At 42.2% G+C, this 25,128-nt stretch overlaps 2 protein-coding genes across 3 annotated transcripts in view; one reads left to right on the top strand and one right to left on the bottom strand.

Annotated features, from left to right (window-relative positions):
• The window catches only part of LOC142100820 (adenosine deaminase domain-containing protein 2-like), a 1,209,653-nt gene that overhangs the window by 799,592 nt on the left and 384,933 nt on the right, over window positions 1-25,128 (bottom strand). The gene's annotated exons all lie outside the window — the stretch shown is intronic.
• Window positions 14,060-25,128, top strand: part of ARL13A (ARF like GTPase 13A) — a 384,981-nt gene continuing 373,912 nt past the window's right edge. For both annotated transcript variants that reach the window (XM_075184636.1, XM_075184635.1), the window contains exon 1: window positions 14,060-14,108. In XM_075184636.1, the coding sequence (XP_075040737.1) occupies window positions 14,071-14,108 (38 nt within the window). In that variant the 5' untranslated portion in view covers window positions 14,060-14,070. The remainder of the gene's footprint in view (window positions 14,109-25,128) is intronic.

The raw sequence follows: 25,128 nt of genomic DNA, 5'->3' as shown, positions 1-25,128 counted from the left end.
GAAGATGGATATCAGGAGTCATCTTCAAAAAGTCAATTTTTTGTGGTTTACAGTCACCATCCGTCTTTTCCGGAATTTCCTGCCCTCCCTCCCACCCAAGTTCCTGCTGTAGAGACTGTTTGTCAAACCTTCAAAAATATTTGGTCGCAGGTCAAAACCTGCTTAAAGAAGACATCTGCCAGATATAAGTCTTTTGCAGATAAAAAGAGACGGGCTATTCCACCACTGAAAATCGGAGATCGTGTTTGGTTATCAACCAAAAATATTCGTTTGAAGGTCCCATCTATGAAGTTCGCTCCTCGTTTTATTGGTCCATATAGGATCATTCAAGTGATAAATCCAGTTTGTTTCAAACTTCTACTTCCTAAGAACCTTCGTATTTCCAATGCCTTCCATGTGTCTTTGCTCAAACCTCTTATCATCAACCGTTTCTCGGTCCCTCCTTCAGCACCTCGGCCAGTTCAGATTCATCAAGAGGAGGACTTTGAGATTACTCACATATTGGATGCAAAAATTTTGCGAGGAGTTCTTCGTTTCCTCGTTCATTGGAAGGGCTTTGGTCCTGAGGAGCGTTCATGGATCAAAGCAGAAGATCTCAACGCTCCAGCTCTTCTTAAGAAGTTCTATTCCAAGTTTCCGGACAAACCCGGTTCCAGGTGTTCTGTGCCCACCTTTAAAAGGGGGGGTACTGTCACTCACCGGACTGTGAGTGCTACTTCTCGTGTATTTGGGAAGCGTGGCCGTCCGCCATCCTGAGGGTCTGCGCATGTGCAGCCCTTTCAAGCCTTCAGTATCTGTTGCTTTTCACTAATTGGCTGATCAGGCAACACTCCCTATTTAAAGCACCTGTGGTCAATACCTCGTTGCCTGATCTTGGAATCTCATTCCCCATGAGCCTCTGAAGGTGTTCCTGTGTTCCTCGTGTATTCAGCTCCTGCTGATTCCTGTTCTCTTCAACTCTCCTGTGTTCATCGTGTCTGCACTCAGCTGATTCCTATCCGCTGCCTCCGTTACTTCTACAGAGTTCCTGTTCACTTCAACTCTCCTGTGTTCATCGTGTCTGCTCTCAGCTGATTCCAATCCGCTGCCTCCGTTACTTCTACAGAGTTCCTGTTCACTTCAACTCTCCTGTGTTCATCGTGCCTGCACTCAGCTGATTCCTATCCGCTGCCTCCGTTACTACCACAGAGTTCCTGATCGTCTCTACTCTCCTGGGTTTATCGTGTCAGCGCTCCGCTGCCTCCACCTCTACTACTGGATACCAGACAGCCTCAACTCTCCCGTGTTCTTCATGTTTCCGTTATCGTTGTATTGTGGATATCATCGTGGGATCAAGTTCTGTGTGCCCCATGTATACTCTGCTTTACATTCATCTCCTCGTGCCCCTCCTCACATATATATAGCAGTGGTACAAATTGCTGACGCAGACCACTGACTCCTGTTCCCTGTGACACCAGTTTCAAGTATCCTCTCACATAAGCAGTGGTACAACTTGCTATACGCAGACCACTGACTTCCCTGTTACCTACCTTCACCTGGATTTCATTCCTTCACCTAGACAGCGGTACAACTTGCTATACGCAGACCGCTGACTCTCACTACCTCCTCGCTACTCCTGGACATTCCACCTCACTATAGCAGTGGTACAACTTGCTATACGCAGACCACTGACTTTCCTCACGTTCCCTTGTCCATCTGGTTCCTCGTGTACATTCATCTACTCATTACCAGTTGCTGCTAGTCATAGACTTTCCTCGAGCATTCTCTCACATCTGCTGTTTCTCCTGTTCCGTTGTCACCCTGCTACCAGAGAACCATAGTACCAACTATATTACTCTGGTAAGTCCATCATCTGGTGATATCCTGGGCAAAGACTCCTAGTGCCCGTGACAGGGGACTTACTAAAGCAATCCCTCTGAACGGTGGGACCGCTCTGATCTCCTTGCACGTAGAACACTACGGCCAAAGGAGGCGTCCCCAGACGCAAATACATTAATTTGGTAGAATTTCGTAAAGGTATGGACCGAGGACCAGGTGGCTGCCTTGCACTGCTGGTCCACCGTGGCTCCATTCCTTGCCGCCCCTTCGGCACAGGGAGAATAATACAATATAATCCTCCTTAATTGTCAGGGTAAGCCATCTGGCAATAGTTTGCTTAGATGCTGGCCATCCCCTGCTAGAAAAAACAAATAATACAAATAGAGAATCTGTCTTACGTATCTTTGCAGATCTCTTAACCTATATATGTAATGCCCTCACTACGTCCAAATACTTATTTGTTTTTGCTCCTGGAGTCAGAGGTTCCTCTCTGAACACCGGAACAACTATTTCCTGATTGACATGGAAACCTGAGACCACCTTAGGGAGAAAGGACGGAATAGTCCTTAAAACAGCTCTGTCCTCATAAAAGACCAGATAAGGTTCTTTGCAAGATAGAGCTCCCCGCTTGGAGACCCTTCTAGCCAAGGCAATGGCAAGCAGGAAGACTGTCTTCCAGGTCAAGAACCGCCACTCTGCTGAGAGTAGAGGTTCAAAGGGAGGCTCCTGCCCTCCTGGTGCCTCCTTGCTTGTTTATGTATGACACCGCCGTGGTATTGTCGGAGTGGATGCGGATCGGCCTTCCCTGAAGAACACTCTGAGCTCTCTGTAGCACCTTCCAGATGGCCAAGAGCTCCCGCATATTTATGGAAAGACCCCACTGTCTTTCTGACCACAGGCCCTGTATCCTTAGGTGAAGGACCACTGCCCCCCAACCACTCAGACTGGCGTCTGTGGATACCAGGATACCCATGCCCACGGGGCAAAGGATCTGCCTCTTTTAGGTTGTCCTCCAACAACCACCAGCTGAGGGACCATCTGTGACTTTGTTATATTCAAGAGCCAGCCGTGCTGTTACAGCACCCTCCCCGTAAGGCGAAGATGTTGTTCCAACAACTGTGCTGCTGAAGCCTTGACTAACAGATCGTCCAGATAAGACACTAACTGCACCCCCATGGAGTGAAGAAGTGCCGCCATAACTGCCATAATCTTTGTAACACTCTTGGGGTGTGGCCAGCCCGAACGGAAGAGCTCTGAACTGATTGTGAGCTGTGCCTATCGTAAACTTGAGAAAAAGGCTGATGCCCCTCTCAGATCGGAACATGGAGATAGGCATCCCTGATGTCTCCAGGCCATTTATGCCCGTTCTCAGGGATTCCATCCGAAAGGAGTCTGCTCTCAGATGCAGATCTAACTGCTTGAGGTTCAGCACTAGTCTGAACGAACCATCTGGTTAAGCAGAGGGAAGGGACTGTCTCCTGCTTCCCCCGGCCCTTGAACTGGTAGTCTGGCCTCTGCCAGACCCGCCCCCGCGAAAGGGCTGTCTGAACTTCAACTACCACCAGATATTTACAGAGAAAATACTAACTAATCTTATGAACAGGTCAAAAAAAGATAGTATTTCTGTCACGAGAGAGCAATAATAATTTTTTATAATTATTATGCTATTCCCCCCAGAATGTACTCAGAATCTTATACCTCCCTATCTCCTATAGAGAGTATAAAATCTATTTAGCCAAGGGAAGGCTGCAAGCAGCTGGTTTTCCTTCAGATTGGCTGCAATCAGCCCAGAGCATCCCCGGATCCTAATGCTCACCAGGTAACCTGGCCTTATGTTTGGAACCGGGAAAAACACTTGGCACATGTTGCTTTATTTTTCTCACATTGTTAGTAGAAAACAAAGCCACCACATAGTAAAATACAGGGACATACCAAAGGTATCCACCCAGAAATACTAATTAATCTATGAACAAGTCAAAAGATAGTATTTCCATACATGAGAGAGCGATAATCTTTTATAAATATTATGCTCTACCCTCAAAATGTAGTCAAAATCTATACTTCCCTATCAGTAGACCACTACATAGAGAGTATAGAATATACTTAGCCCAGGGACGGCTGTGAGCAGCTGTAGACCTTCCAGACTGGCTGCAATCCTCACAGCATCCCTGATTCCAAATGCTCACCAGCTGATTTAGCATTGCCTTTGGAACAGGGAGAAAAACACTTGGCACATGTTGCTCTGTTTTCCTCACATTTTTAGTAGAAAACAAGCTACCACACCCAAAGCTAGTATTGCTGTTCCTGAGAGAGCAATAATCTATTATAAACATTATGCTCTTCTCTCAAATTGTGGTCAGAATCCATACTTCTCTATCAGTCTATAGAAAGTATAAGATATAATTAGCCAAAGCAAGGCTGACAGCTGCATTACAATGGCTGCATTTAGCACAGATCACCTGCTTCATTTCAGTGCTCACAGGTCAATTTAGCATTACATTTGGAACAGACCATCTATTTGGCACGTGTTGCTTTACTCTTTATCAGCCCTCATAAGAGAAATAAAAATAAAGTCACGTATAGACAGAATAGGCATAACACACAAGATACTTTTCAGAAGGGAGAGCTGTAATCTTTTTAACATCAAGCTCTCCCTAGTATATGTGCCCACAATATTTATACTTCTCTATTCAGCATATATAGAGAAAATAATGATACTTAGAGTTTGGAGATGTGTATCAGCAGCTGTACTTCCTTCCGAATAGCTGCTGTGTCCTTTCCCACCAGAGGGAATCTCCACGTGCTCTCTCAGCAGAGGGGGAGGGGTGGCTTTCTTACAAAGCTCCCCCCTGATGGCTCTCTGCCCAGAATACTTGAACAGATCATATGTTTGGCACGAGTTGTTTTACCTTTATCAGTCATGACAAGATAAGGAAAAAACAAAATCACGTTTCATACGCACAAACACTTCCACAATGTTTATCAGAAAATACTGACTAGGTTATTTAACATATCATAGTATTTCTGACAGGTTGGGGAGCTTATAGTTTTCTTTAACCTAAAGCTCTCTCAATACATTATAGTCTTATAATACATATGCCTACACAGAACAAATATAGTGATATTTAGTGGGGAAGATATGTGTCAGCAGTACACTTGTCTCCAAATAACTGCTGCATCTGACCTCCTTTTGTATTTTGGCTCCAAAAGGGATCTACCACCTGCTCACTCAGCGGGGGAGGGGAAGAGGTGCTTCTCAACACATTCCCCTACCGCTGGCATCTCCTTCTGTGTCTCTGCTAACAGCGATTTCCCCTTTCTACTTAGGTGAAATCCTGTTGCTTTATTTTTCTCACCACAAAATACAGGTACACATTAATCTATGAACCAGTCAAAGATAGTATTTCTGTTCCTGAGAGAGCAATAATCTTTTTATAAACATTATGCTCTTCTCTAAAAAATGCGGTCAGAATCTATACTTCTCTATCAATCCTATATAGAGAGTATAAGGTATAATTAGCCAAGGAAAGGCTGCAGCAGGTTTTCCAGAATGACTGCAATTAGCACAGAGCACCTGGGCCAATGATCACAAGCCAATTTAGCATTACATTTGGAACAGACAATATGTTTGGTACGCCCAAACACTTCCACAACATTTATCAGAAAATACAGATTAGGTTATTTAACATATCATAGTATTTCTGATTAAATAAGACAGGTTTGGAGAGCTTTATAGTTTTCCTTAAACAACAGTTCTCTGAACACATCATTGTCTTATAATACACATGCATACACAGAAGAAACGAAGTGATACTTAGCGGGAAGATATGTGTCAACAGTGCACTTCTCTTCAAATGACTGCTGCATCTGTCCTCCTTTTGAACTTTGGCGCCAAAAGGGATCTTCCACGTACTCACTCAGCAGGAGGGGGGAAGCGGTGTTCCTCAAACACATTCCCCTACCACTGGAATCTCCTTCTGTGTTTTTTCATTAACAGCGATTTTCCCTTTCTGTATTTAGGGGAAATCCTGTTAGAATGTGTTCCCCGTACAGCGCTATCACTAGCGCGCCATCCTTCAAGTACCCACTACCATCCCATAGGAGGAGGGGACTTGGTATGTTCCAGCTGGCTTCCGGGGAACTGCAGCAGTAATGGCGCTTTCTGCCTAATGGTAGCGCCCGTCCTGCTATCAGCAGGGAGAGTCTCTTGCCGACTGCTTCCCGCTGTGAGAAGCGTCTTACCTCCTCTGTCTGCGGGGCCGCCCCCAGCTGACAGGCGCTTCTCCCACGAGTCCGCTCAGTTGTACACAGAGCCTCTCGCTGCTATCAACAGAAAAAAACTTTGAAAAGCAAAGAAAAAACCTATTACCAGTGAACAGTGTTCACTGTCTCTTGGAGCTCTTCTGATGCGCAGCCCTTCTCCTAGGGCACCCAATTCAAACTGAGGTATGTGGGGAATTGGTGGGAGGGATATGCTGTCAGCAGGGAAAAAAGTTAACTCTTTAGGTGCCAAACTCCTCCCCTCCCTACTCAACCCCATGGTTAAGCAGTGTCCCCCAGATGGATGAAAGAGAAATCTATATTTTGTGTAAAATATTGTTACGCTGTTTATTGTTCTATAATATAATACAACACACTTTAAATTAAGTTATATCTTGTGGTTATTCTTGAAGCTTGTCGACTTAAGGGAATATAAGAATATTGTTTCTTGGGTTAGAAATACCTTTGTGAGGAGTTGGTTGACGGTAATAGTCATATATATATAACGGTATTAAATGGTCATACATACATTTGCCAGAATATTAAGGAGATTGAAACCCATAAGGAGGTAAAAATCCTTTATCAGGTGCCCACATGCAGATTTTTCCAGTGGCCCCACAAGGTCCATTGCTATCTGTTCAGAGGGAACTTGTACTATTGGTATCGGAATGAGAGGTGCCCTGTACATGGGTTTGGGTCAAGTTCTCTGACAAATGGGACAGGACCGGCAATACCTTTTCACTGCTATGTGTACATTGGGCTAGTAAAACCTAAGCAGAACTTGTTCCCGTGTTTTATCCTCCCCTAGGTGTCCCCCCACAGACATGTGTGTGTGCTGCTTTTAACACTAGGGGTACATGGACCTGAGGAACCATTAATTGTTCTACTTTTTCACCCTATACAATTTCAACTATATACAGAAAATAATTTTTGACAATAACATATGGTATACGTTCTGCAGGTTGGGCAGCTTTCGCTACCCAATTTACCTCAGTCACACTTTTAAAAGCATGTTCCAAGGTGGCATCATTAAGTTGGTCCCGAGCAAAGTCCTGCAGAGGAAACAAAAATTGGTATTGCGGACCAGTCCGTATCCTCACTGACAGGTGGGGTGGGCTTATCTGCGACATCACCGACCAATGCTAGTTTGGACTGTCCATGTTTCCCCGCAGGTGGATGCTTTTGTGGAACTCCTGCTGTGACTCCCAGGATGGCATTCCGGTTTGGCGGTTCCCAAAGATTGATGTCTAGATGCTGTGGATTCTTAGGCGGTTCCTTTAAGACTGGGCTTCCTATCGTTGCATCAGTTGCCGGCATGTCCGGCCGGATCCGCTCACCAAGGACCTCATTAAACAGTGGGAAGTCTTGCCCCAAAATGAGTGGATATGGGAGTTTAGGTGCTATGGCAGCTACCACCATAACAGTTTTGTCTTTGAGTGTGACTGGTAGTATTGTTCTTTCATACTCCTCTGTCGTGCCACATACGCAAAGAACCTTCACCTTGGGCAACCGAGAAGTTATGGTTTCTGGTAAGGCCAGAACAAGGTTTTGGTTGATTAGCCTAGTCACCTGGAATAAACATGGACTTCCTGATGTGGGACTCATGGTAAAACAGCTTGGAAAAGCAAGCCCAATATGTGCCACTGAACCGTCCATGGGTTCCTGTAGTTTAGGACACTCTGCCTTAAAGTGGCCTGGCTCACCACATTCGAAACACTTCAGATTAGACACCTTTGCACCTGGCCCTCTGTCCATAGCAGTTTTGTCATTGGGCCCTGTAGCAAGGATTGTCAAACCTGGATTTTGGCGTGGCAGCGGCTTTGGCACCAATGCAGGTTCTTTAGTCATTTGCTGTAGCGCATAAAACCTTTCTACCACTGTGGCAAGCTCTTCATAAGTTTGTGGGTCTGATTGCAGCACCCACCTTTTCTATCGCCAGAACTTTAATAATCCGAGAAGGCGAATTCTCCTCAGGCTGCAGCCATTTCTGACTGGTGAAGCTCAGCGAATTTATATGGATCTAGATGAGGACTGGGCCTCTGATTATTTGAGATATTGGCTCTCATTAGTGTTTCCGGGCCAGGCCGAGCCCAGCGCTATCACCAATGGCGCTATGATAAAGAAAAACCGGTCAGAGCGCAAGTGGCTGAGCTTTCTAAAATTAAAATTTTAGAGAAAGCTCAGCCACTTGCGCTCTGACTGGTTTTTCTTTATCATAGCGCCATTGGTGATAGTGCTGGGCTATATATATATATATATATATATATATATATATGTGTGTGTATATATATATATATATATATATATATATATATATCAAGCAGGACCCTCTATTTTATTAATCATTAGTAAAGTAATTATCGAAGCCTGCCACTTATGTTAAAGCTTTAATTAGATTACGTAAGTATGTTTATATATATATATATATATATACTACCATTTTATTCAAGCTTTAATATAAGTGGATGGCTTCAGTAATTACTTTACTAATGATTAATAAAATAGAATCTGCCACTCTGGCATTGGCGCTACCAGTCTAATATTAATGTTCAATGTATATTTATTGAACCATAACTGAGTAAAATAAATAATCATATGCATATTCATATTTAAGAAGACCCTTCATAGCATAATTATTACTTGACTGCTTGATTAAATATGTCAAATGTAGCCACCTATAGCAGTAAGAGTGTACACACACACACACACACACACACACACACACACACACACACACACACACACACACACACACACACACACACACATAATATATATATATATATATATATATATATATATATATATTAATATGTGTGTGTGTGTGTACACTCTTACTGCTATAGGTGGGTACATTTGACATATTTAATCAAGCAGTCAAGTACTACTCATGCTATGAAGGGTCTTCTTAAATATGTATATACATAAAATAAATAATCATATGTATATAGGTATTTAAGAAGACCCCTTAGGGTCTTCTAGATATATTTATATATGATTTGTTGCTTCCACTATGGCAACTCACCTACTCTCTTCATGCCGAGAAGGAGCTGCTGCGGCTGTACATGCGTAGCAGCTCCATTTTCGGCCATATTAGATAGTGGCCTTCACACCTGATTGGACAGTAGAACTGTTTGTCGGCTTAGGGCAACCATTTAGTGATGAGCAGTTTCTCTTAAGTGACAGAATATAAATTGTTTATTTTATTTTTATTTAACTCTGTGTGACTGATCCTTCTATTCCAGTTTCTATTGGATGATCAGATCATGTGACCTGGTTTCCAGTAATGGAGGAACTGTGACATCACTGGATTACTGTACACAATAGCTGGGTGTCTGTATTATCCAAGTCCCAGCAGCCTCTGCTTCTCCAGCTGTTACTTGGAGTCAGAGCATGCTGGGAGTTGTTGTTCACCCACAGGTAGAAAAGCACAAGTTGTCTACACCTGGTTACTGATAACTAATAGTGACTGAATACTCCAATGTTGCGCTGTAATATGCTACATACATGATGTCACACACACCAAATATTATGTTACACACATGACATCACACATAATATATGTTACACATTACACACGTGATGCCACATACACACTGTATATCACACGTTACACATATGATGTCACACACACTATATTACATGTGATACACGTGATGTCACACATATACAGTATATTGCCCAGATGCACTAGCAATGATAATAGAGGGAGGTGTAGACTGCCTGCGCTGGTGTAGATGGTTGGATGGTTGTGTTTTGGTTGTTTGTTACCTTACGGTATGGGTCGGCGTTCTAATCCCTTTTTTGCAAATCACTTGGGAGCACAGAGGTGCATGAGGGGTTTATTTGGTGACGTTGGTCGTGACATCGTGGTGCGTCTTTCTAATTGTTGGAATAGTTATGATTTATTCACTGGTTGGTCCTTATGGTATTTGTCTTAGGAAGTCCTGCTGGGGTAAATCTAGTTAGTTTGCTATAAAAAACAGTGTTAGCAGCTACTCATCTGATTTGAGTGTGAGTGCGGGAATAACCTGTCCTAGTAGTTTTGGGTCCTGGAGGCTCCAAATGAAGTGTCAGTACCTTTCCTTGGGCTCCTCGTGTTTCCTTTGTTTTTGTCTTCGCTTTGTGGTTCCTTGTGTAGGTAACGTACTAAGCACTGTCAGTGGTTCGTGGAAATAAGAAAATCAATAACCTCTTTTACAGTCAGGGTCCTGGTGAAACCAAATATCTGGTCATGCAGCTATAATGCTGTTATATTTATGTATGTCCTTGTAGAAATAAAATCTGCTGAGCCTGCTCTATGTAATATAATAATGTAAGTAAATGGACCTGTTACACAAGTGTGATACCCGCTGGGCGAGGAATCGCTTTGTTTTGCTTTCTGGTGGTTCAGAGCACAGTGTGCAACCACTCCTGCACCAGCAGCCTCTGCGGGACTACGATTCCCGGCAGCCCCCGCGGGACTACGATTCCCCGCACCCCACCTCCGCATGCATCAGTGTGGACCCCGCCCGGCTGCCGCATCTGACATCTGACAGCCTGCTGACAGTTGCTAACTGACAGCAACAGGGTGGGCGGGGTCCACACTGACGCATGCGCCAACTCTGTGTCAGCAGCACTGCGGCTGCTGTCAGCAGGTGAGGTCATGAGGCCGGCGGGGGGCCCTCAGAGAGAGGGGGGCCCGGAGAACGTGCCCCTTGTGCCGCCCCCTTCATCCGGCCATGGGTTTGGATACGATTAGGCAGTGCTAGGCAACTTTTTAAAATCTCTTCCCATCCCCCTTATTTAGACTGTCAATGCTGCTTGCACTACTGTTAGGTGCAATCAGTTCCCCCTACACAAGCAGTGCAGTGTGAATCGGACATATCTCACAAATGACCCTGCGATTGGGACAAAGTCCAGACTAAGTGGGACAATCATCCAAAAGCGGGAAGGCTTTTCAAGAAAATTGGCAGACTGTGCTGCTCTCTCTTACTTGCACCTGTGGCTGCTGGTTTCTTAAGCTCAGTTGCTTCTTGTATGGATCCTGGAACGTTTGGACCCTGTTTGGAAAAAAAGATAGGTAAATTATATATGGAAAGTCTAACAGTGAGTGAACAACAAGGCCTTTTCCCCCATAGTTAAATCAATAGCACCCACGTTAATTAGGCCTCTTTACCTACAACCAGCACAGACATTAAAGTAATAGCTCTCACATTAGATTTATTGCAAACCTACCTGACCCGACATTAAATTAATAGTATTCACATTTAATAAATAGACCTACCCCCCAAACAGCCCCAACATCAATAATTAGTTTTAATAATCAACCCTCCTTCTCCCAAACTCAGCCCCACATTCAATTAAGAGCCTCCAAACTACCCCAGCATTAGATTTAAATTAATACTCCCATTACAGTACTTTAAATTAATAGGCACCACCATGAAGCCACTATTATAGTAAATAATCCCCATCATCAGATAAATAGCCCCACCCCTCACCCCACCAATACATTAATAGTTCCCATCAACCATAAAATGATCCCCACCCTAACCCACCATTAAATTGATAGCCAACAAGGATACTGTATATGCCATCATATACTTACAAAACTTGATATAACATTTTTAAGCTTTTTATCCATGGATGTATTTCTTTTTCTATCCAGTTTAAAAAATAAAAGAAGAAACTTGTGCAAAACTTCCATTACCCTTGTTTTCATCTATTATTTTACATCCATTATAATTCAGTATAAGATAACCCCTGTGGGGCTGAGCAGCATTTAGCATGAGTACAAGAGCCAACTTGCACCATACAGATGGGACCATTGTTAGAGATATTATTTTAAATCTCTATGAACAATATTTTAAAATGCAAATACACGTAATGTAATCATTAACTATATTACATACATACAGACTTCATAATAGTAATTGATGTTTATATATTGTACATCATGTATAATTGCTGTCATTGACTAGTGATCCCAGAGCTGTGACTTAAAATGTAAGGGCCTTGGGCGAGAAAGAGAAATACCACCCTCCTTAGCTCTCAATTTTAACCAAATTAACCTAAAATATCCATAAACTGCACCCTCCTTCAGTGTTGCACCCCAGGCTGTCACCCCTATCGCGCAGCCCTAGTTGCAGCCCTGAATGATCCTGTAATATGTAGTATAATGTAGTGCATTAGAAACCACCTCCCCTACACTTACCTTCTTCCAGTCGGCGCTGCAGCTGTTAGCACACGGGGGATGGCGCCTGTCAAGAAGTGCATTTCCATGTGCCATATCAGGAGGGGAGGAACAGGGTCTGGATGCTCCATGGCCACATACTGTGAGATGTCTGGTTCCAGGGGGGGAGGATCAGCCACCACAAAATATAATAGTCCTGGTCAAGAAATGGGGTGGCTCGGAGTGGAGAGGGGTTCTGGGCAACTGGAAATCCCCCCTACGTGCGCGCCTGGTACGTTCTATCACACCTCTTGTTAAGAGCACTTCACTGATGTTAAGTGCCTGGAAAATGTTGCCTGTGTGAGCATTACAACCTGTGAACACCTGTGAGCACACAGACTGAAATGAGCCAGTGCCAAAAAATGAAGAGAACACAATAATTTTTGCAATCCAGTTAAAGCATTGAAACAACATTTTAATGGCTCCAAATCATCTCTCAAATACTCATAGCGCTGCAGGAGGTTTGCTCTGCTAAGCGTAAACATTTTAATAACCTCTTGATGTGAGAGGGAGTCCAGGGTCAAATGTGTTCTAAAATCACGTGGTATGCGCAGGCTAAATCATACTTGCCAACTCTCCCTAAATGTCAGGGAGACTCCCTGAAATAGGGGTGATCTCCCTCACTCCCTGAAGAGTCTGGCATTCTCTCTGATGCTGAGCCAGTACAAGACATGGTTGACTTCGCCATCTGTGACATGATGACACAGTTCAGAAATTGTGTCCTATGTCCATGTATTGATGCCTATGGAGGTGGCCAATTTCATGGAGACCAAGATTTAATCAAAGACTGACAGGTAAGACAACATGACTTCAGTAATGGAGACAGAAATGTAAAAAACACTTCAGTCTCTAGAGATTCATTAGCTGCTTTTATTTAACACATAGTTGCCTACTCTTCCGGAATGTCCGGTAGACTCCCGTATCTCTCCCACGGGAGAGCAGGGCAACCTGCCAGTTGTTGCCCCCACAATTGATAAGTGGTGGGGGGTGGGGATTAATGGCGCAAATATGGCATCATGTTAGCCAAAATTATGTGTTTGGGCAAGCCCCGTCCCCGCACACCCACCTCCCCTGGAATCTCCCTGAAGCCAACGAGGAAAAGTTGGCAAGTATGGGCTAAATGGACAATGGTGCTTGTGATGTTCCTCTCTCCTTCTCTCTACAGTCTCCAAAAGCTCATTTCCTCCAAAATACCCAAACAATCCATTTCCTAGCCACTCCATTTGCGTACACCCCTCAAATTAACAAAGTTTTGGGGCCCTTTTTATAGGCATCATTAACCTGCAAAGACAATGGCTGATGTGATTGCTAATCTCACCTCTCCAAAGCAGTGTGTTCATCCTGATGTTTTTTGTTTATAGCAAAATAGCAGCGATTTAAAAAATTCAAGCTTCATAGATATAGCTTGTTTTGTTAGAATGGACAATTTGTAGTGCGCCAATTTTGGTTACATCAGTTTACTGGCGATTTGGTATTAAATCACACTTCATACATCGGCGGGTTCAAAGTCGCCTGAGAAAATCGATGGAAAAGGCAAAATGCACCTTGATACATTTACCACCAGGAGAGCAACATGATGTTTACATTAGTTATGTAGTGTAATGCGGTGGATATTGTAGCTAATTAGGTCACTTGCTGGCTCCTTGATAATAAAACAATATCCCTGCTCCCTTACTAATTGAGATCTCAGGATTGCATTTCCCAGAATCCTCTTTTTTCGTCTCTGAGATTAGCTGCTATCTAAAGTAAATCAGCAGGATTATGGATTAGTAGAAGATGCCATGGAAGGGGCTGTGTGGACATCAAAAACACAGTTGCAGTAAGTTTAATTTTTAATGTCAATTCAGTTCTTTAATAGACATCTGAAACGTTATGCTGTTTTTTGTGTTTGCCTTCATAAAAATATCATTGTTAAATGCTTATTGCGTTATTGTGTATTAACCCTAACCATTATGTGATTAAGACTGCATAAGATTTATTTACCCTTATCTTTTAATAGTGACATATATTCTGAAATTAAATAGGTTTTTTTTGTAGGCTGAAATTGCATAATAATATTTAAAAGTAAAAAATACATACATTTTAAATGTAAGTACCCACCCTAAATTAACAGCTGCAAATAAGTAATGACAGCAATTTATTTGACCTTTTCCTTATTTACATTTTTTTATGTAAGTGCATGTTTTTGTATCTTATTTTTGAAATAGTTATTTTAATATATCACTACAATATACCTCTGATTGACTAAACATTTTAAAATATTGTAGAATCCTTAACATCGTTTCACTATGACATCTTATTGTTAAGCTTTTTAACTTTTATACTTCTCTTTCCATTGTGGTTTTTAGCTGCTTATACTTCTCTGGCAGTTTAACTGGTATATATTAGAGATGCTCACTGACCTCCGTGTTTTGGTTTTGGTTTTGGATCTGGATTACTGTCGTGTTTTGGTTTTGGTTTTGCCAAACCGTCATTGCGTGTTTTGGTTTTGGTTTTGTTTTGCTATTTTGTTTAAAAATCAATGTTTTTGGGCCTAAAATAACCAAATTTAGTGCTCCACCTGTTTCTTGGATAAGTAATGTAATTGTAAAGCTAATTAATTATCCAAAAAACAGTTTAATTCCTGGTAGGCCTTCATTAATTCGACACACAAACCAGATTGTTTTCCTCTCCATCTATAAATATTGGCAATGCAGCCATCGTCTTTGGATGTATATTACACCCTACACTTATAGTTAAATATGTAAAGAAATGGACATAGGCAGTTTGGTTTCTGTCTCTCTAGGCCCCCCTCCAGTTGTAGAAAATACAAAAAAATTCAGCCGTTATAGACTGTACAATATTTATTGAAATGGAGAAAGCTAGTTTGGTTTCTGTCACTCTAGGCCCCCCTCCACTTGTATAAAATGCCAAAAAATTCAGCCGTTGTAGACTGTACAATATTAATTGAAATGGAGAAAGCCAGTTTGGTTTCTGTCTCTCTAGGCCCCCCTCCACTTGTATAAAATACCAAAAAATTCAGCCATTATAGACTGTACAATATTAAGATAAATGGACAAAGACAGTTTGGGGTCACTCTGTGTATGACACCCTACCCTTAGGGAGAAATTGCCCAAACAGCAGCCTTTCAAGACGGTACGTGATATGGAAATGCCCCAAGTCCCTTTCCTCTTTGGGGGTAGATTGCACCCTACACTTACATAGAAAGTTTTAAAAAGATGTTATCATCATCTAGAGCCTCATCCTCACCCTCATCAGTGTGTACGTCATCATCACAGACTATCAATTCATCGCCGCTTGAATCCGCCATTAGAGAACAGTCAGGTCTTGGATGGTGAAGGCCTTCCTCGTGGAAGATGCAGTTCCTTTTTATAAACATCATTTTCTCAACATTTTTGGGAAGTAACCTTCTACGGCGATCACTGACTAAGTTCCCTGCTGTGCTGAACACTCGTTCAGAGTACACACTGGAGGGTGGGCAGCTTAAGTATTGCAAAGCAAGTTTGTACATGGGTTTCCAAATTGCCTGCTTTTCTTCCCAGTAAGGAAAGGGACTATCTGACATTTCCATATCAATTACCTCTTGAAAATAATCCTCCACCATCCTTTGCATGTTAATACTCATATTGGATGGAGTTATGGGCAAGGTCACACATTTTTTTGAAAAATCCTTCAAACCAGCCCAGATGTTAAACTGTTCTGGTCTTCCCTCTGCGTCTTCCCTGCTTGTTTTTTGAAAAGTAAATTTTTTACGAGCAGCAGCTGCTTGAGAAACTGACGGAGGACACATCGGCAAGCCAAGGCCCAGTTCAGCGGACAACTTGCTGAGCAATAGCTCCTTGCAAAAGTTCACATCTCATTCATTTTGAAGCAAAGACTCAATGTAGGTCTTAAACTTTGGATCAAGCACAGTGGCCAAAACGTACTGATCCGAGTTCAAGATCTTAATAACTCGAGGATCATTGTGAAGCAAATTAAGTACTTGATCAACAAGGCCAACATACTTTGCGGAATTGCTTGCTTTTATCTCCTCCTTCAGTTTCTCAAGCTGCTTTTCCAATAGTCTAATTAAAGGAATGACTTGGCTCAAACTAGCACAATCTGCACTCACTTCATACGTCACAAATTCAAATGGTTTCAGCACCTTGCATAGCACTGAAAGGATTCCCCACTGTGCAAGAGTGAAATAAATGCCCCCTTCTTTCCCAATGTCATGGCTTGTGCAATACGCTTGGATGGCTTTGCGCTGTTCCTCCATCCTCTGCAGCATGTACAGGGTGGAATTCCACCTAGTTACCACCTCTTGCTTAAGTTGGTGGCAGGGCAAGTTAAACTGCTCTTGGAGCTACTGCAATCTCCTACATGCTGTGGCAGAATGCCTGAAATGGCCTGAAATCTTACGGGCCACCGAAAGCATCTCCTGCACCTCACGGTTATTTCGTAGGAAGCTCTGCACCACCAAGTTGATGGCGTGAGCAAAACAGGGAACGTGCTGGAAATCACCCAGCTGTAATGCTCGCACTATATTGTTGGCGTTATCAGAAATGACATATCCTGGGGAGAGTCCAAGTGGTATAAGCCATGTATCAATCACATCTCTTAGTTTGCGTAACAAATTGTCAGCTGTATGCCTGTTAGTGAAGCTGGTGATACAAAGAGTGGCCTGCCTGTGACAAATGTTACGTAGTGTTGTACATGCTGCTGCTGTTCCTGCTGGTGAAGGTGAATGATCAACCCAGTGGGCTGTCACAGTCATATAGTCTTTGGTTTGACCACTTCCACTTGTCCACATATCTGTGGTTAAGTGGACAGTGGGCAGAATGGCATTTTTCAGCAAAATCTCTACATTTGTACACACTTTTTTGGTATAGTTGTGGAACAGCTTTACGGGAAATATGGTGTCGCGATGGAATTCTGTAACGCGGACACAAAACCTCAATTAACTGTGAAAAACCAACTGCGTTTATTGTGGATATTGGACGCAGATCTAACACTAACATGGCAGCCATGGTGTCTGTGATTCGCTTGGCGACTGGGTGACTGCTGTCATATTTGCTTCCCCTAGCAAATGATTGTTTCTCAGTTAATTGTTGAAATGTAGGACTGCTCTTTTTCTTGGCCTTCCTCTGGCTGTCCAGACTTCACGACCCATGGATCTCTCTCAGCTGCATATATAGACTCTAGTTAGGGAACGACAACTCAAAACTAGATCTTGCACCTTCATGAATGAAATCCCAGAATGAACACCCTTGCCCCCTGGAGTCGTTCCTTATATCTCAGGTCTAATTTCCACAGTCTTTCCCCTCCCTGGGCAAACCCCTGGGTCTACTCTTCTTAACCATTGGCCAGTGCAGGACTAGGGGTTTTGGACAGGGCAGTGAAGATGAGCTGTCCTTTCACAGAAGCCCCCTGCTGGGATGCAGACAGAACATCTGGACTAGTCCTAAGGAGAACAATTGATGCTAATTGGCTTCCCCTACTTCCAAGGATAATGTAGCAGTGAGCCCCTCCTAAAATTAACCCCTTACACTACTTTGTGATGTCACAGGGTCCCCAGCTGTTCCATGCTTCCTGTAGAGGAAGGAGGGGGGAGAATGAATGTATTGTGGACACCACCTAATCTTTACCCATAAGCCTCCTGGCTTCAGTTTAAGGACAATGAATAACATTACTGCAAGTCATCAATATATAATACACAATATACATATTCACACTGAACTACAATGTCCCCTTAACCACATGTAATTGGACAATGCAGTTGTAGTCTGGTGAGCTGGGGAACAAAAGCAAGGGCTATAAAAAGTACTATAATCCACATTATGTGAGAAACGAGACACAGAATAGTTAGCGTATCACACTCGTTTCGTCACATATACTAATCAAATTTTGTAATTTTATAATTTTAATACATCCTGGAGTGCCTTGATATACTCTTCTTTTCTCTGATCCTCTTGGATATATATGCATGCCAGGAGTTAAACGAGCCTAGCTAACTTGCCCTTGCCAAACACATGTGTTATACATAAAATCCTATCAATGTGGTATTAGTGGAATAATTTGTGATGGGGAAAGGAACAGGATTGATGTATGAGGAAAATGTTGGCCTGGGGCCTGATCTACACCATACTTTCTGACTCTTTGATGTTCCCCTCTGGGAGAGGAGGTGGGGGGGTGTATGGACAGAGGGGTTGGGGCTTGATGAATAGCATCATTTTTGGTCCAAAATGGTGCGAGTCACTGAGAATCACGTCATTGCAGCTCTAATCCTGACCACTTCACTAGGGAGTGCGCATATACGTGAGGATGCTCTTCTCTCCCGGGAGTCCAGGAGACCTAACCAGGATTCGAGAGTCTCCCGGACATTCAGGAAGAGTTGGCAAGTACAGTCATGGCCAAAAGTTTTGAGAATGACACAAGTAGTGGTTTTTACAAAGTTTGCTTCTTCAGTGTTTTTAGAGCTTTTTTTATCAGATGTTGCTATGGTATACTGGAGTAAAATTACAAGCATTTCATAAGTGTCAAAGGCTTTTATTGACAATTATATTAAGTTTATGCAAAGAGTCAATATTTGGAGTGTTGACCCTTCTTTTTAAAGACCTCTGAAATTTGCCCTGGCATGCTGTCAATCGATATCTGGTCCACATACTGACTGATGGGCACCCATTCTTGCCTAATCAATGCCTGGAGTTTATCAGAATTTGTGGGTTTTTGTTTGTCCACCCTCCTCTTGAGGACTGACCACAAGTTCTCAATGAGATTAAGTTCTGGGGAGTTTCCTGGCCATGGACCCAAAATTTCGATGTTTTGATCCCCGTGCTACTTAGTTATCATTTCTGCCTTATGGCAAGGTGCTCCATCATGCTGGAAAAAGCATTATTCTTCACCAAACTGTTTTTGGATGGCTGGGAGAAGATGCTCTTGGGGGATATTTTGGTACAATTCTTTATTCATGGCTGTGTTCTTAGGCAAAATTTGTGAGTGAGCCCACTCCCTTGACTGAGAAGCAACCCCACACATGAATGGTCTTAGGATGCTTTACTGTTGGCATTACACAGGACTGATGGTAGCGCTCACCTTTCCTTCTCCGGACAAGCATTTTTTCAGATGGCCAAACAATCTGAAAGGGGAATCATCAGAGAAAATGACTTTACTCCAGTCCTCAGAAGTCCAATTCCTGTACCTTTTGCAGAATATCAGTCTGTCCCTGATGTTTATCCTGGAGAGAATTGGCTTCTTTGCTGGCCTTCTTGACATCAGGCCATCCTCCAAAACTCTTTGCCTCACTGTGTGTGCAGACACACCTGCCTGTTGCCATTCCTGAGCAAGCTCTACACTGGTGGTGCCCTGATCCCACAGCTGAATCAACTTTAGGAGACGGTCCTGGCGCTTGCTGAACGTTCTTGGGCGCCCTGAAGCCTTCTTCACAACTATTTTACCTCTCTCCTTGAAGTTCTTGATAATCCGATAAATGGTTGATTTAGGTGCAATCTTACTAGCAGCAATATCCTTTGCCTGTGAAGCCCTTTTTGTGCAAAGCAATGATGATTGCACGTGTTTCCTTGCAGATAACCATGGTTAACAGAGGAAGAACAATGATTTCAAGCACCACCCTCCTTTTAAAGCTTCCAGTCTGTTATTCTAACTTAATCAAAATGACAGAGTGATCTCCAGCCTTGTCCTCATCAACACACTCACTTGTGTTAATGAGAGAATCACTGACCTGATGTCAGCTGGTCCTTTTGTGGCAGGGCTGAAAGGCAGTGCAAAAGTTGTTTTTGGGATAACGTTCATTCTCATGACAAAGAGCGACTTTGAAATGTAATTCATCTAATCACTCTTCAGGACATTTTGGAATATATGCAAATTGCCATCAAACTGGGGCAGCAGACTTTGTGAAAAATAATATTTATGTAATTTTTTGCCCATGACTGTATGATCTACACTCAACAAATAATTGACCCACAATACTATTATTATAATCCTGTCATATCCACATTGCGTCTCCCTGCAAGATAACAAAGTGACAATAACTAAATGAAAATTAAATCATTGTGGATTCTTCCATGGAGCTGAGCACATATGCCAGAGTGCCAGTCTGAGGCAAGTGGTGAGTGACGTCTTACAGTTTACAGCACAATTTATAACATCACCACTTACCATGCATATCACAAAACAAAAGTTGTAATTAAGGGCCTGATTCATTATTGATCTTATCTGCTGTTTTTTGCTTATCTTAAGCAAATCCACTCTGTGCATGCTCAGAAAAGGGAGATAAGAGGCAAAATCCACTGCGTAAGTGAAGAATAAAAATAAGCATCTTAACTTTTGGACAAGATAAGGGGCCTGATTCATTAAGGATCTTAAATGAAGAGGTATCTTATTTCAGTCTCCTGAACAAAACCATGTTACATTGCAAGGGGTGCAAACTAGTTTTCTGTTTTGCACATAAGTTTTTTCATGTAGCACACAAATATCAATTTTAAATTTCAGTGTACAAATAAGCTATCAAGTATTTGCGTCCACATATTCCTGGAGAGTTGAAACAGGGGAGGGCAAAGGTAGACAAGTGTAGACCAAGCACAATAAGGGTACGTTTCTGTAATTGTTACTTAAATAGTAATACATACATCCCCATATACAGCCTTTAGTATGCATATCCCTTGGGGGTACTGGAGGGCTTGTGCAACTATACATAATGATGATGATGAATATCAACAGCACTATCTAGCTGCTTCTGACTGATTGTGTATTAATCCTGCAGCTATATTACTATTATTATATTATGTTCCAGTAAGTACAATAGATCAAGTGTTAAAGGAAAGTAGGCTGGTATAGGCAAAAATCATACTTGTCCCATGTGTTTATTAACCGGTTGCTGGCCCAAATGTGACACTTTCAGACATTAGAATGCCTTATCGCCTAGTCTGCAAGGAGAAAAGATCTCCAGGATGCCCCCCTCACAAACAAAATTCCTTTATCTCCAAGACCCTTTGCCCAATAAAAAAAACACTAACACAAAGGTGTGGGTAAATTAGGGTAGATCCAAAAGTGTTCTTGCAAATTCACACTTTCTAGAATAATTAAGTAAACATCAAAATTAAGAATGGCCATCACTTAGCAATGTAGACCTACTAAAAATGTTTCATCATTCCTAAGTATTATGACATAAAATCAGGGGGAAAAAAAGGGAAAATGGAGCTGGGAGGTGAGAAATATGCTGCTAGTTCAAGCCCCACTCATGGGAAACCCTTAAAAAATATCCCTAACTCCACATAAATCAGGGACTACCCAATCTCCAGGATCCTTAACCCCATATTTCCTCTCACAACACCCTCCCTGCAATCAAAAACCTCAATCAAATTGTGGCAGGATGGACCTCCTATGTCATCCTGTCTCTTGTGTTGCTGGGGAACCAGTTGAATTTGCCTTGCCACCGTCCCCTTTTTTTCTCCCAAATGTGCCCTCTAACCACAGTAGGAGGGGCTTTTGCTGCTGCTACCACTAGGCTCCTTAAGGCACCCAGAACCACGTCCTTTTATGTAACTCTTGCTGCTAGTGTACCCCCTTACTGCTACACCTGACCTATTGCCTTCAGATCAGGGTTGCTGTGGATGGTTCTCCCTGGCATATCACAGTAGCCAGAACTGCATGGTAGCTGACAGGGCATTGGTACTGAAATGCTGGTTCCCAACCTCAGAGCAACCAGATAACGGATTAGATTGGGTCTAATCTGTAGGTCAAAGGACAGTTATACACTCCCTAGTTTGAGGTACTAGTGATATCCAGTAAGAACAGATGAAATAATACTCATACATGGTTAAACAGTGTGCTTTTTATACAGATTTACACAGATACTCTGGCAGGAGATAATCCAACATCCTGCCTCTCTAACCAATCCAGGTGCTTTATGCAGCCTGCTCATAAATGAGCCTGGAGGGGTTTAACACCTTTATACATTGCTACTATTGGCACCACTATGTCTGAGGTTTTCGATTGAATGATTACCATCAGGATATAACATTTCCCTAATCTTGGTTTGAAGTAACGCAGTTCAACTTGCAAAACTCTCATTCCTCTGTGATCACTTGCATAGAGACTCTACCAGCAAGTATAATTACCTCTCCTGTCTTTCAACAGACATTTTGGTCACTCAGAGATGAAAAGGTCTAATTAACATGAGATTACCTGTCTCTAGACAGTTGTAAAACTTAAACATGACATACTGTCTCAGAAGTCAATACCTTTCCACACATACCATTATAAAAAGATAAGTGCATTTGCAATTATATAAATTGGCGCCTGCACCACTCATTAAAATACATTTCTACAATAAATTATTTCTATGTGTCTCAGCCACAAATAAGTTATTTATAAGTGATCCAGCCACATCAATAAATAAAACACTGACACATGAGGTGGAAAAATGCATACTCAACTGTCTTCAATCATAATCGGCACTTACACCCAACCTGTAGCTGGTGCAAGTGATACGACAGAAAAACATGTACCTTTGATATGCCCAAAGCTTGAAGCAGACTGTGAAGATACGTGGTTCCCAAATCACTCAGACACGGTATTAGAGGGAAAAATAGAAGGATGATTTATTCTGCAGAACAGGAATAAATACAGCACGGTCCCTTAACGCTAGCATGTCCAACAAGTGAGGAAATCAGTTTAGATAAATCCAGTGAGATATGATCCACAGCAACTCTCTGGCAGAGCATCACCTCTTGGCCAAAAGTTAATCACACAAGTCCAGCTTCCCGGGTAGCCTCTTTTATCACCTCCTAATCCCTCTTTGGGATCTGCCTGCCCAGTGAAGTTGCAAAAGGTCTTGATTGGTGGGCTGCTTACACTATCCATCCCCCTCCCCTACCTTCCCAGGTGTCTTCAATCAGGTGATCCCTACTGGTTGTGGCTCCTGGCTGGCTGTAGAGCTCACTAGTGGACAATTGGGAGCAAACAGAAATAACAATGATATCTTAATTCACTTAACATCTGAGTGTTCCCTGTGGAGGTGGAATTTAACCCCCGAAGTACTTTTCCAAGGATATGTTATAGATACCTCACTGATACTTCCTGATAACAACATGGCTGAAAAATGCAGTTCAGGTATGGAGTAGATTAAGGGGTTGTAACATCATATACCATGCCTGTTATTTTACACAGATGTAGGTACGTACGCTCAAGCTTGGCATGCCCTTACTGTACATTGACTATGTGCATACTCCTAATCCCCTCCTCATTCCATCCATGAAATCATAGGCTGCCGTAAGGGTTGCACTCATAGATGAATTGGATGTTGCTGCATTCATTGGTGTATAGCCCGGTTCTGGACATGCGCAGAGCGATTTTACACAAAATACACAACATATCGGCATTTACATTCCTTAATGAATGAAACCTGGTGTGCACAGGACCAGATATTGCATTCTTGGTAGCGCAATATTATTAGACAAAAACGCTTATTGTGTTAACTACTCTTAAATTATCATTTCAGAAGCAAACCTTTCTATCCTACAAGTGATCCCCATAATTCCACCACAAAGTTCAGATAATAATATGCTTGAAATCTCACAAAATCTCACTCATACCAATCCTTCAACCACTCCCTAGTACACCAAATGTTACACAATAGGCACTAAAGCCAGCACTGAATCAGTAGACCCAACAGCATTCATGAACAAAGCCAGATCACTGCTAAATATTTCCGATGCCTGGCTGCAATAATGGCCATCATACTCTAGCAAAAAGACCTGCCAAAGTAACAAATCAGCTCGAAGAGGCCTTGAAAACCTAATAAAATGCATATGGCCTTTTGTAGCAAAGAACAATGTCCCACAATAAGCCCTGTCTATAGACATAATCCTGCTGTCAAAAATGAGAAATCCCAAAAGTGACTGCATTTGCTTAAAAATAAGCTTATTGGCTACAACAAGAGAAACCAAGCAATTCAGATTATCAGGTGGAGTTGGAAGTCCATGTCAACTATGCCTATGCCTAGGAAAGAAGACAGTCACTGGGTCAAGTTTCCTTTTCTGACAAGAGAACACCAAACTTATTAGCAAAAGATCCCAAAAGGAATCAAGTTACAGCAATAGTTGCTGCCACCTGGGCCCACAAACATAGTCTAAAAAAATAATCAACTGCAGCCAATTTTATAATGAACGAACCACTTGAATAAACAATTGACAACCTCAAAATAATAGCAGGAAAGGGAGCATTCCATAGGAAACCACATAGCTTAGTAAAACATGCCTTCAAATTGACAACCTAATAAGTGAAAGCAAGCTTTATGGCAGGACAACAAACAAGAAGTAGATTAAATATCAGACTTAATAAAGCTCTTTGCTAATCCCATCATTGTCAGACCTGTGTCATAGCTGTTTCAAAGACGGAGTCTGAATAAATAATAATTTTAAATAGAGTCAAATTTATTAACTCTCGTGTACACAGACCAATCTGGTCTAGCTAGAGCAGAAGGTAACCATAACACATTTGTACTAGAGATGCTCACTGACCCCCCTGAAGTGGTTTTGGTTTTGGATCTGGATCAGCTACGTGTTCTGGTTTTGGTTTTGTCAAAACCACCCTCGTGTGCATTGGTTTTGGTTTTGGTTTTGTATTTTTTTAGAAATATTGCTAAAATATGCTAAAATCACATAAATTTGCTCTTTTTTTGATCCTACATTATTATTAACCTTACTAATACTAATTTCAAGTCATTTGTAGTAATTTTTGACCACCTCACAGGTCACATTATTATTTTCATACACTTTTGGACAAATACTGCAGTGCCCTGGCTGGATACTAAGCAACAGAGCAATGACTAAAACATA

The sequence above is a fragment of the Mixophyes fleayi genome, chromosome 9 (genome assembly GCF_038048845.1).
Source record: "Mixophyes fleayi isolate aMixFle1 chromosome 9, aMixFle1.hap1, whole genome shotgun sequence".
Classification (NCBI taxonomy): domain Eukaryota; kingdom Metazoa; phylum Chordata; class Amphibia; order Anura; family Limnodynastidae; genus Mixophyes; species Mixophyes fleayi.
This window is presented reverse-complemented; position numbering and strand designations above follow the sequence as displayed.